Raw genomic sequence first — 13,759 nt, 5'->3', positions numbered from 1 at the left:
AAACTTTGAACCAAATCCATCCTTCAAATACTGATGCACCTTTCCCAAGAAACTTTTCCCCTCAGGTCTGCGGACCCCTTGAAATGTGAACACCATCAATTCTATGCAAAATTTTGAGAGCTTGTGTATATCTGTTAAAAAACAACAACAAAAAAAAACCATTCTATATATACCTTTTGCATAAAACCACCACTAAAATTAATTTTACAAAGTGGCTAATTTTAAAAAAAAATTTTCTTTCAGCAACTATTCCATAGGGCTTTTCATTGCATTTATATATCTGTATAACTTAAGTCTTATCCCAACCCCCTGGGTATTTTTTTTTTTTGTCTTTGTTTTCCTTCTGTTGTTTGCCAAGAGCATGTACTACTACTACTTGACCTTAAAGTGGTACATTAAATCATGAATGCAGCATTTGCAGACAGCTCATTCTGCATTTACTCTGTAGGAAGTCCAGGTCATGGTTTTGAGTACCGTATGTCCTTTCGTTTTTAATCAACATCTGCTCTTAGAGGTACATAATTCAGCTCCAAGGTTGAAGGTCACATGACAAAGTATTAACCACAAAAAGTTATTAAAATGTTATGAGAATATTACACTTACTAATTCCATTTTTGGCTATGACATTTGTCAATGTCTCTTAACCTTATATAGGACAAATTTATTTTAAAAGGCATTTGCAAGCAAAATAATATATTTTATTGAAAATTGAGAAGTTACAGTTCTTCAGAAAAATAAGTTAAAAGAAACAGAATTGACTCAAGTGCAGTAACATCTAGTTTTCACTCAAACAATCATTTTGAAAAATAAAAATCCACAGTTTAATTTCTTTATGGCATAAACATGTGTTTTCCTATTATCTAGAAAATGCTAATGGAATAATTTTCAGAGTGCTACTTCAACACATCATCTTTCTGGACCCAGTTTAAATGGTACTTTAGTATCTAGTTCAAATAGATCACTGATGTGTGTGCAGAAGAACTAGCTAATTTTTAAGAATATTTACCATTTGTCATAGAGCAATATATAGCATTCCTAGACATTTCTTAAGCATGTTTTCTTATCTCCTTGGTAAAAACTAATCACTTGCAGAAAGTTGTTTAGCTTGGTGAACACTTGTGGCATAAACCAGCTAACCATAATATTGCTAAAGTATTAATTATTACAGTCAGCCATTTAATGTTGGGAAGTGTATGGTTATACTTTTAAAATCAAAATTTCTCAAATTTTCGTATGAAGGGGAAACTAGTTGAGCCAGGAAACTGAAAATAGACTCAGTTTTTAAAAAACTCATTTTATATTATCAATGGTCTATATTTTTATGAAATTATTTTTTCCTCAACAGAAAATATTTGAGCCACTGGTGTTAATTTTACTTATTTCCATTATCTATATTCTGTATCTTCTTCCTTTTAGAGAAAGGAGAACTGAGGCCAAGACCCAATGGGTATAGATATCAGTAAACAAACGTACTATTCTGATGCTATGCCGACTGATGTCTACAGTGAAGAGGTGCCACAGGTAAGCTATAGAAAGACCTGTGCTTTGCCACAGCAAGACATGGCACTAATGTAGAACTTCAATTAATACTTCAAGTAATATTTTAGAGTATTTTGTAGACAGCTTTTCTATATTATGAAATTAGGCCTTGTTAAGAAACTTACAACATGCATATTACATAAGATGCTTATAAAATGTTAAGTGCATCCTAGGTGAGAGGCAGAAATGGTTTTAATAAAGGAGAATCTAATGAGGACAGAATTAAAACATGTGGCACTTGCTAATACAATACCTCTTTCATTTGGTAACACCATACAAATTGGTCTTTAACCAAGAAAAAACCCTAGTTCTTATTTAATTGTGGAGAAGTCTGGCCATATCAGTAAAAGATCCTTTGATAAAAAATATCTGAGTACCACTGTTTTGACAAGTCAATTTTAAAACTGGTGAAGCCCTTTTGAATGTAAGGGACTAATGATAACTTAAAACAGAGGGTATCAGAAGTAAGAAAAGCTTTCTTTTCCCTCACCCCAGTTAGGAAAGGCTCTCAGGCACCTGATTAGCTTTCAGAGGAGAGGGGACTTTATGGTGGTGGCAGATGAAATGCTGAAGTAATTTTAGCCATAATGTAATGGAACAACGATACCAAACACAAATTTGGCAGGTGCACTCTCTCTCATTTTACCAGGCCCTAATATAAAAGCAAAAGCTTGTCTAATAAAAATAGCTTCTCCAAAAATCTTTAGAAAATGTTATGACTCATTAAAACTACATTTTCAGAGGAAAAATATTGCCCACTGATTTTTTACAAATAAAACACATCATCAAAGAATTCTTAAGAGTGCATTTATAATTTATATCTAAATCGTGTTTCCTCTTAAGAATTAAAACTTTCTCCCTTTTTAGCCCCTCTTCTTTTCTGCACTTCAACTTTTCTTTGTACCGAAAGTATTGCTAATTTAGTGAATTAAGTACTGGATGTCAGTTAAGCACTCACTGCATGAGAAAGCCTGGTTAATTGCTCAACATTTATTCATTTGAATTTAAATTTAATCTATTACTATGATAAACTAATCAAAATTTCATTGAATTAGATGACTTCATAAGGAAAATAAACAGGTGAACTTATAAAAATAAAATTTCACACACAGACTAGAAATATTAAAAACAGCTGACAAAAAATTTAATAGTGCTTAATAGTGCTTTCTATTAAATAATGGTTTTCAAGTCAGTTTATACCACTAAACTTTTTTTAAAACTCCTGATTTATTCTTAGATTCAAAATTATGTAACACTAGTTTCCATGATGATTACTTTTCTATAACTTCTTTCATATCTTCTCAATATGACTAAATGTTCAACATAACATTGTTTGACATAAAAGTATCACAATTATTGGTATTACTCAATGCAAATGTTTAAAAAGGTTTGATTCATATGAATTTGTACCAAAATAAAGCTTCTGATATTTCTTTAGGATTTTACTTGATGATTCATTCATGATATAAGCAAAATATACTTGAACTAAGTTAACATTTACATATAAAAATATAGAATATATACACGACAGTGATCTTGATGTCTTGTACTATTACAAATTAGAGTACCACCAGCCGGATTAAAAAGTTCAACATGTTTTAAATTATAAATTTTTTAAAAAGCAGGATTCTTAGTTTTACACTTAATTTTAATCCTCCATATCAACTGAGTTTCTTTGTTTTGGCTAACAACTGGGCTTGAAGAACATGGAATAGAGAGAAGTATTTCTCTGGAAGAAACAGAGAAATGTTTAGTAGACAGTTTATTATTGTCCTTTATTTTTCCTAAACATGAATATCTTTTTGTTTATTCTGCCCATTCTGATCAATAAAAGGAAAGCCACAGGGCAGGAAACAGTGAAAAAATCCTGTCTTTTGTCAGGTATCTATTTTCTGCCATTAAGAAGAATGGATGCTGCCTAAAACAACCTCGAAAGGAAAAAATAAAAAGAGCTCAAATCACAATGAGAAATAATAAGAGCTTGGCACCTTCTACCAGCCAGCAGTTAAACTAGCAAGTGATGTCTATTTTGTTTTGTTTTTTAAATTGCTTCTTTTCCTTGTTGAGGTTTATATGGCTGAAGTGCAGGCTTTTTAGAGTTCTGATTTTCTGCTCAGGTCACATGTGCTATTCAAAGATCACCAGCTTTCAGAGTATTAAAAATAATTAAATGGACTCAACACTAAAGTTAAACTGAACTGAATTTATTCTTTTTCATAGATGTGATGTGAGAAATAAAAAATCCTGGACTAGGAATCAAAAGTTCAGTTCTCTTGATCTCAAGGCTGAGTGATCTTGACCAAGTTACTTAACCATTCTGGGCATTAATTTCCTCAGGTAAAAATAAGGGAATTGTATTGGGTAACCTTGTCTCTTTCAAATTTAATTGAAGCACTAAGGCAGAATCTTGTAGAGTGTCTCGTAGTTTTCATTATGAAGATCAACTACCATGACAGAATATTGTAAAAATAATTCTAGTTTTATGGATTTCTGATGCTAACATTATGGTTAGTGAGAGTTTTCTAAACTTCCAGAGGCTAATCATAAGTATTTGGCTCTCTAATAAAAAAAAAAAAAATCGTGATATTTTTACATTATACACAAAGTATGCTTTGACATTCACTGGGATGCTCTGAAGTTTTACTTACATCCTTTAATTTTCTTATTGTTGAATCCTGCTCTCTCTTCAACTGGGTGGCAAATAGTAGCATGAGGATAAAAGGATATTGGTTAAAGTATTTCTGATTGAATGAAGAATAACAGAAGTCTTTTAATTATTTAACATTTTAATTTTATTCCTAATATTTAAAACCAAGAATCTGTAGTAGTTTAGCACTGTTGGTAAAGAATTGAAATTTACTGCCAAAATACCAATATTGTGTCAAAAGAAAACAGTTTGGTTCTATTTTTAAGTATATGGCAATGTATTCTAGTAGTTCTTATTTTAATCATTTTCAGAATTGAGACAAAAGTAGAAGACTCGTAATTCCATGTCAACTATTTCAAACCAGATGTAAAGCATGTTGAATTCATTAGAGAGGGGCTTTGTGGAGTACCAGATATAACTTTGGGAGAAGGGTAAATAATTTCTTCAACAGTTACATAGGTACCTAACAAGAAACCAACAACTCCAGTAAATGCTATAGAAATATTTTTCAGAATCATCCATATATTGTAGTGTTCCTTAGAAAATGTAAGAATTTCAACCAAAGGTGGGAGGATCAGGGCCAATGTGCTGCTGCTCACAGCTCCAACGAAGGAAATCACAATGTCTAAACGAGGAATCAGAACTGCTCCAGCACCTGGTAAATGGAAATGTCTTTATTTAAATATTTATTACTTACATGAATACTATAGATATTTTCAATACATTACATTAAAGTTAATGCAAGTAGGCACTACTAAACTGCTTATGGGACAATATGTTGAACTAAAAAGGAAGACAAACAAAATGGTGAGTGACATTTCTTGAACTTTGACTTGTCAGAATTTATTATATAAAAAACTTTTAATATTTTGCTGTGAGATTCTGGGCAAAGAAGTTTGGATAGTTTATTTCCAAAGCATTTTCATTATTCTGCCATTCAGTTCATTCAGTTCATTGTAGATGAGGTGGTGTGATATAAATAAATCATTAAATAAATTAGAAGAGAGAGCTAGCTATTCCTTACACCACAATTACAGTTAACCAAGTAGAAGGAACAATAGAAATAGAAAATCAGTATTAAGCAAACACCACAGTGATAACTGTTGTATAAAAAGTCACTAAAAGATGCTAAAGTTGGTGCACGAAAACTGTAGAGAACAGGATATTTGCATAATTTCAAAGTATCTCCCTACAAAATAATTATAAAGGGAAAAGGAGTTTCTTTATAGTGGAGAAACCTCTCAAACACCCTCCACCAAGTGATCAAAGTGAACATCACTAATAAAACATAATTGATACCATCGTGTGATGCATTGAGAAGTGCAAAGCATCACCTATGGAATTCTTGTTAAAAATGCTTAACTTCAACGTAATCATAAGAAAGCATCATACAAATCTAAACTTGAGGAAATTCTACAGAATTACACTTCAAACGGAAGACAAAAACTGTCAAGACTAGAGGAAACTAAGTAGACATGACAACTAAATCAAGTGGGATGTTGCACTGGTTCCTGGATCAGAAAAGGGTATTAGAGACAAAACTGGCAAAATGAGAATAAGGTCTACAGATTAATTAGTAGTGTTGTATTAATGTTACTTTCTTGGTTTTAATAATTGTAGGAGGCGGGTTCAAAATGGGGGTGAAAGAGGACATGGAGTTTGCCCCCTCCCATGAAGACACCAAATGCCTGAATGTGCACCTGTATTTAAAGAAATTCCTTCTGAAACACAACTGAACAACAAAGGAGAGAAAGACTACATAAAGAAGAGTAAGGAACTGTGGGAGCCCACCAGAAATCTGAGGGAACACATCAGGAACGAAGGAACTGATAAGCCCCACTGTTTACATGCCCTCTGCACTTGGATAGCTCAATAGGAGCTTAACTAGGTGCTCTGGCTGACCTTCAAGGCTGCAGTAACACATCTCCAGCAGGAAACAAGAATGAGCCATAGTAGGTGTGCACAGCCCCTCCTACCCCCTACTGCGCCCGCCCCCCCAACACATCTGGAGCTATAATCAATGGGCCCAACAGGGTGCAGAGGTTCCCCTTTACCAGGCCACGGCTCCAAGTACCCCCTGGGCTGCCCCACTAGGAGCAAAAGCAGAACCACGAGAGCCCTAGCTCATGCATCCTGGATAACCGTGTCTAGAGAGAGGGATATTGGTGCTGTGGTGATCGTGTTTACAGGGTGTTCTATCTCTGACCAGGCTCTCAAGACAGTCCATCAAAACAATAGGGTGAGCCTTGTATGCATAGCAGAAAGTACCCACTCACCCCCCAGTAAGAGGGAGAGTTCTGCTGCACCTCAGGCCTACACAGAGCTCCCAACCCAGACCAGCATCAGTCAATCAAAACAACAGGGCTTGCCTCAGCCCCCCACACCAGGATGCTCTACCTAGATCAGAAATAGAATCAGCAGGGTTTTGTAGCACAAACCTATATGACTGCCCCACCTGGCAGAGCAGGAAAGCTCATACACATCAGGCTATACCACCTGGAAATTGCAACTTCAGGCCATGCAGCATCCCAGAAACCACCACCCCCAACGCCAGAGTCTACACAGAGGCCACTTTTAAACAAGACCATTTTTTTCAAGATTGGGAGAGAGAGCGATCTCATCTAACTCATAGGAACAAACACCAAAAATGGAGAAACAGAAGAATATGCCCCAAATGAATAAACAAACAATAAAACCTGGAGATAAACTGAAACAGATAAATAATTGGCCAGATAAAAAATTTAAACAGTCATAGGATGCTCAATGAAGTTGAGAGTACAATAGAGGAACTCAGAGAACTTCAACAAAGAGTTAGAAAATAAAGAACCAAAGAGATGAAGAATACAAAAACTTAAAAGGAAAACACATTAGAAGGAATTAAACAGGTTAGTTAACGCAGAAGAACATATTAGTGATCTGAAAAAGTAGTGGAAAGCCCCCAATCAGCAAAATGAAAAAGAATTTTTAAAAATGAGAAGGATCTCTGCATCAAGCACTGAAACATTATAGGGATTCCCGAAAAAGGAGAGAGTGAGAGAAAGAGGCAGCAAGTATATTGAAGAAATAATGGCTGAAAAGTTTCCTAATCTGAGGAAGGAAAGGGACATCAAAGTCCTGGAAGCACAGAAAGTCCCAAACAAGATGAACCCCGCCAAGACATATTGTAATTAAAATGACAAAAGTTAAGGATAGAGAGACAATCTTTAAGGCAGCAGGAAGGAAACAAGATGTTTCATATAAGGGAAACCCCCCATGAGGCACTCAGCTGAATTCTCAGCAGCAATGTTACAGACCAGAAGGGAGTGGCAGGAAATATTTAAAGGACTGATAAAAAGGAGCCTACAATCTAGACTACTATACTCTCTGCAAGGTTATTATTCAGAACCCAAGGAGAGAGAAAGAGCTTCCCCGACAAGCAAAAATGAAATAAGTTCACCACCACTAAAATGGCTTCACAAGAAATGGTAAGGGATCCTCTTTATGCAGAATAGAAAAGGCAATAACCTGAAATAGAAAATACAGGGAGGAAAAAAACCACTGGTAAAGGCAAATATACACTGAGTGGCCAGATTATTATGATCTCTGAACGCATAATAATCTGGCCACTCTGTGTGTGTGTGTGTGAGAGAGAGAGTGTGTATGTGTATATGTGTGTGTGTGTGTGTGTGTGTGTGTGTGTGTGTATATATATATATATATATATAGAGTGTGTGTGTATATATATATAAAGAGAGAGGGAGAGAGAGGGAGGGAGAGAGAGAGGTCTGGTGCATGAATTCGTGCATGGGTGGGGTCCAGCCAGGCTGGCCAGGGGGAGGGGACATGGGCGGTTGGCTGGCCTGCCTGCCGGTCGAACTCCTGGTCGAGGGGACAATTTGCATATTAGCCTTTCATTATATAGGATATACACTGAGTGGCCAGATTATTATGCGTTCAGAGATTATAATAATCTGGCCACTCAGTGTATAATAAACAGTTAATCCATCACTTAAAAAGATAAAACTAGCAAAACAAACAATTACAATAAATAGGGAATACACAAAACAAAAAGATATAAAACATGACATTAATAAGTGTGTGTGTGGAGGGGGTAAAAATGTAGTACTTTTAGAATGTGTTTGAACTTAAACACATGTGATCTTAAAATAGACTGCTGTAGATATAGATGGATATATGGTAACCAAAAATAAAGAGAAAGAAACCCCAACAAAACACTAATTAAAGAAAACTGGCAAACCAAAAGAAATCAACAGAAATAGAAAAAAAAATTAAAAACAAACTGGCAATAAGCACATACCTCTTGATAATTATTTTAAATGTAAATGGACTAAATGCTCCCATCAAAAGACGCAGAATGAATAAAAACAAGACCCATCTATATGCTGCCTACAGGAGGTTCACTTTAGATCAAAAGACATACCAACTGAATATGAAGGTATGAAAAAAGATATTCCCTGCAAATAGAAATCGAAGAGATCTGGGGTAGCAATACACATATCAGATAAAATAGACTTTAAAACAAAGGATTGAAAAGAGACAAGAATATTACATAATGTTAAAGGGGTCTATCTAAGAAGAGCATATAACAATTGTAAATATTTATGCACACAACATAGACACACCCAAGAATATAAAACACATATTAATGGACACAAAGCCAGAAATTAACAGTAATAAAATAATAGTTGGGGGCTTTAATACCCCACTTACCTTAATGCAGTGGTCGGCAAACCCATTAGTCAACAGAGCCAAATATCAACAGTACGATGATTGAAATTTCTTTTGAGAGCCAAATTTTTTAAACAAACTTCTTCTAACGCCACTTCTTCAAAATAGACTCGCCCAGGCCATGATAGAGCCACACTCAAGGGGCCAAAGAGCCGCATGTGGCTCGCAAGCCGCAGTTTGCCGACCACGGCCTCAATGGATAGATCATCCAGATAGAAAATTAGTAGGAAATAATGGCCTTAAATGTCACATTAGACTAGAGTGACTTAATAGACATTTCTAGAACATCTCACCCCCTAATTGCAGACTACACATTTTTCTCCAGTACATATGGAACATTCCAGGAGAGACCACATATTAGGCCACAAAACAAGCCTCAATAAATTCAAGATGACGGAAATCATTATCAAGCACATTTTCTGACCCAAATGGTATAAAACTAGAAATCAACTAAAGGAAGAAAACTGGATAAAACAAAACTACATGAAATTTAAATAACAAGCTAATAAATAATGGGTCAAAGAGAAAAATGAAACAGGAAATTTAAAACTACCCTGAGCCCTAGCCAGTTTGGCTCAGTGGATAGAGCATTAGCCCACAGACTGAAGGGTCCTGGGTTCACTTCCAGTCAAGGGACACATACCTCAGTTGCAGGCTGAATCCCCAGCCCTGGTCAGGATGCTAGCAGGAGGCAGGCAACCAATTGATATGTCTCATACAGATGTTTCTCTCTGTCTCTACCCCCCTCCCCTACTCTTTCTGAAAATCAATGGGAAAATATCCCTAGGTGAGCATTAACAAAAGAAAAAAAAGAAAGAAAAACTACCTGGAGACAAATGAAAAGACAACCTTCCAAAATGTATGGGATGCAGCAAAAGCAGTTCTAAGAGGGAAATTCATAGCTAAACAGGCCTTCCTCAAGAAACAGGGAAATTCCCAAATAAGCAATTTACCTTTATATCTAAATGAGCTAGAAAGAGAATAATAAAGAAAACCCAAAGTAAGTAGAAGGAAGAAAACACAGGTCAGAGTGGAAATAAATGAAATACAGACCAAAAAAAAAATTAGGAAACAACAAAGAAATTCAGAGCTGATTCTTTGAAAGGATAAGTAAAATTAACAAATATCTAGCCAAACTCAAGAAAAAAAGAGCCCAAATAAGATCTGAAATGAAAGAGACTGCAACAGACAACACAGAAAACAAAGGATCATTAAAGAATACCATGAACAATTATATGCCAATAAACTGTACAATCTAGAAGAAATGGATACATTTCTAGAAACATACAAACTTCCAAGACTGAACCAAGAAGAAATAGAAAATATGAACAGGCTGATTACTGGCAATGAAATTGAAGTAGTCATTAAAAAACTTCCAACAAACAAAAGCCCAGGTGAATTATTCCAAACATTTAAAGAATAATTAATACCTATTCTTCTCAAACTATTTAAAGAAATTAAAGAGGAAGGGCTGCTTCCAAATTCATTCTACAGAGCAACTTTTACCATGATACCAAAACCAGACAAAGATTCGAACAAAAAGAGAATTACAGGTGAATAACCATGATGAATACAGATGCAAAAATTCTCAATAAAATACTAGTAAACCAAATTCAACAATACATTAAAAGGATGATGCACCATGATCAAATGGAATTTATACCAGGGGATGAAAGGATGGTTCAATATCCTCCAAACAATTAATGTTATACATCACATCAAAAACCAAAAATAAAAATTATATGATCATCTCATTTGCAGAAAAGGCATTTGGCAAAACTCAACATCCATTTATGATAAATACTCTCACCAAAGTGGGTATAAAAGGAACTTACCTCAACATGATAAAGGCTAAATATGATAAGCCCACAGTTAAAATTATACTAAATGATGAAAAGCTGGAAGTGTTTCCTCTAAGATCAGAAACAGATAAGGATACTCACTCTCACCACTATTGTTCAATATAGTACTAAAAGTCCTAGTCACAGTCATCAGACAAGGTAAAGAAATAAGATATCCAAATTGTAAATGAAGAGATAAAACTGTCACTATTTGCAAATGACATGGTATTTTATACAGAAAACCATACAGAATCCACCAAAATATTAATAGAATAAATGAACTGAGTATAGTAGCAGGATACAAAATCAATTTACACAAATCAGTTGTGTTTCTATCCTATCTAATGAAAGAGTAATATACAAATTGACCATACCTCCACTACACACACAAGCCACGCCCACCAGCCAATCAGGAGTGAGTATGCAAATTAACCCAACCAAGATGGCTGCAGCCACAGAGAGAGCAGGAAGCTTGGGTTTCCCCGGAAATGGAGGAAGCCAAGTTTTCCGCCTGCCCTGGTGGCCCCAGGCCTCTGCTCAAGGCTACAAAGTTTCAATTATAGGAGATAAATAAATCCCAGATACCAGGTCCTCCACTTGGGCCGCTGGGGGGGCGTGGCCGGCCTGCAAACCACCACAGGCCCCTCACCCAGGCTGCCCCCTGCCCAAGGGAACCCCCACCCTGATCCGGGACACCCTTCAGGGCAAACCAGCCAGCCCCCACCTGTGCACCAGGCCTCTATCCTATCTAAGAATAATACGCAAATTGACCGTCACTCCAATACACAAGATGGCCGCCACAAGATGGCCAGCAGGGGAGGGCAGTTGGGGGTGATCAAGCCTGCAGGGGAGGGCAGTTAGGGATGACCAGGCCTGCAGGGGAGGGCAGTTAGGGGCAAACAGGCTGGCAGGGGAGCAGTTAGGCATCGATCAGGCTGGCAGGGGAGTGGTTAGGGGGTAATCAGGCTGGCAGGCAGAAGCGGTTAGGGGCAATCAGGAAGGCAGGCAGGCAAGCAGTTGGGAGCCAAGCAGTCCTGGATTGTGAGAGGGATGTCCGACTGCCCATTTAAGCCCGATCCAGGTAGGGCCTAAACGGGCAGTCGGACATCCCTCGAGGGGTCCCAGATTGGAGAGGGTGCAGGCTGGGCTGAGGGACCACCCCCCCCGTGCATGAATTTCGTGCACCAGGCCTCTAGTCTATATATATAAAAGGCTAATATGCAAAGTGTCCCCTTGTGAACTCAACCGGGAGTTCAATTGTTCGCTATGATGTACGCTGACCACCAGGGGGTGGCACAGAACAAAGGTAGGCCTCAGCCGGCAGCCGACAGGCCCCAATCAGCCCTGATTGCCAGCCAGGCCTAGAGACCCTCAAGTATACTACTAATAATCAGAAGGGAAAATTGATAAAATCCCATTTATAGTTGCAACAACAAAAAAAAGAAAATACATGAATAAATTTAACTGAGCAATCTACAAATTCAATGCAATTTCTATCAAAATACCAATGACATTCTTCTCAGAACTAGAAGAAATAATACTAAAATTTATATGGAATCACACACAAAAAAACAAATAGCTAAAGCAATCTTAAGAGGAACAAAGTTGGAGATATCACACACCCTGTTGTCAAACTATACTATCCTATATAATAAAAAGCTAATATGCAAATTGTCCCCTCGACCATGAGTTTGATGTGGGGGTGGGGCTGGCCAGCCAAACACCTGCGGCCCCTCCCCCTGGCCAGTCCAGACTGGCCAGACCCCACCTGTGCAGGAATTCATGCACCAGGCCTCTAGTAAACTTATAATAATCAAAATAGTATGACACAAAACCCCACACACAGATGAATGGGACAAAAAAGAGAACCCATAAATAAATCCTCACTTATATGGTCAATCTGCAAGAGAAAAGGAAGAATCTATAGTAGAGAAATGATAGTCTTGTCAACAAGGCTGTTGGAAATACTAAAATATTCTCTTACACCATATACAAAAATAAAACTCAAAATGGATTAAGGGCTTAAATGTAAGACCTAAAACCATAAAATTCTCAGAAGAAACCATAGGTAGCAAACTATTTGATACCAGTCTTAATAATATATTTTTGGAGATGTCTCCTCAAGCAAGGTAAACAAACAAATGGTACATCATCAAATTAAAAAGCTTCTGCACAGCAAAGGCAACTAACAAAACAAAAAGACAACTTACTGAAAGAGAATACATTTGCAATATATCATTTGATAGGATAAGAGGATATATCCAAATAATAGGATAAGAGGATATATCCATAGGATAAGAGGTTGATATATCCAAAATATATAAGGAGCCCTAACCGGTTTGGCTCAGTGGATAGAGCGTCGACCTGCGGACTGAAGGGTCCCAGGTTCGATTCCGGTCAAGGGCATGTACCTGGGTTGCGGGCACATCCCCAGTAGGGGGGCGTGCAGGAGGCAGCTGGTCGATGTCTCTCTCTCATCGATGTTTCTAACTCTCCATCCCTCTCTCTTCCTCTCTGTAAAAAATCAATAAAATATATTTAAAAAAAAATATATATATATATAAGGAACTCACACAACTCAATAACAAAAAAAAATGAATAATCCAATTAAAAAATGGGCAGAGAGCATAAAGAGACATTTCTCCAAAGATGACATATAGATAGCCAGCAGACATATGAAAAGGTAGTCAATATCACTAATCATCAGAGAAATGCAAATGAAAAACAATGAGATACCACTTCACACCAGTCAGAATGGCTATTATCAGCAAGTCAACAAATAAGTGTTGGTGAGGATGTGGAGAAAAAAGAACTCTTGTGCACCACTGATGAGTCCAGAAACTGGAGCAGCCACTATGGAAAACAGTATGGAGATTCCTCAAAACACTAAAATAGAACTACCATACAACCCAGCAATTCCATATTGGAGTATTTTTTAAAAAATGAAAACACTAATTAGAGAAGATACATGCTCTCCTATATTCACTGCAGCATTATTTACAAT

At 36.8% G+C, this 13,759-nt stretch overlaps 1 protein-coding gene across 1 annotated transcript in view; it reads right to left on the bottom strand.

Annotated features, from left to right (window-relative positions):
* Positions 1–679: 679 nt before the first annotated feature.
* The window catches only part of SLC36A4 (solute carrier family 36 member 4), a 50,415-nt gene continuing 37,335 nt past the window's right edge, over positions 680–13,759 (bottom strand). The window contains exon 11 of the mRNA XM_080643197.1: positions 680–4,841. Coding sequence (XP_080499323.1) covers positions 4,537–4,841 — 305 coding nt within the window. The 3' untranslated portion in view covers positions 680–4,536. The remainder of the gene's footprint in view (positions 4,842–13,759) is intronic.

Source organism: Plecotus auritus (genome assembly GCF_963455305.1).
Source record: "Plecotus auritus genome assembly, chromosome: 9".
Taxonomy (NCBI): Eukaryota; Metazoa; Chordata; class Mammalia; order Chiroptera; family Vespertilionidae; genus Plecotus; species Plecotus auritus.
Note: the sequence above shows the minus strand (reverse complement) of the source record. Positions and strands in the feature narration are given on the sequence as shown.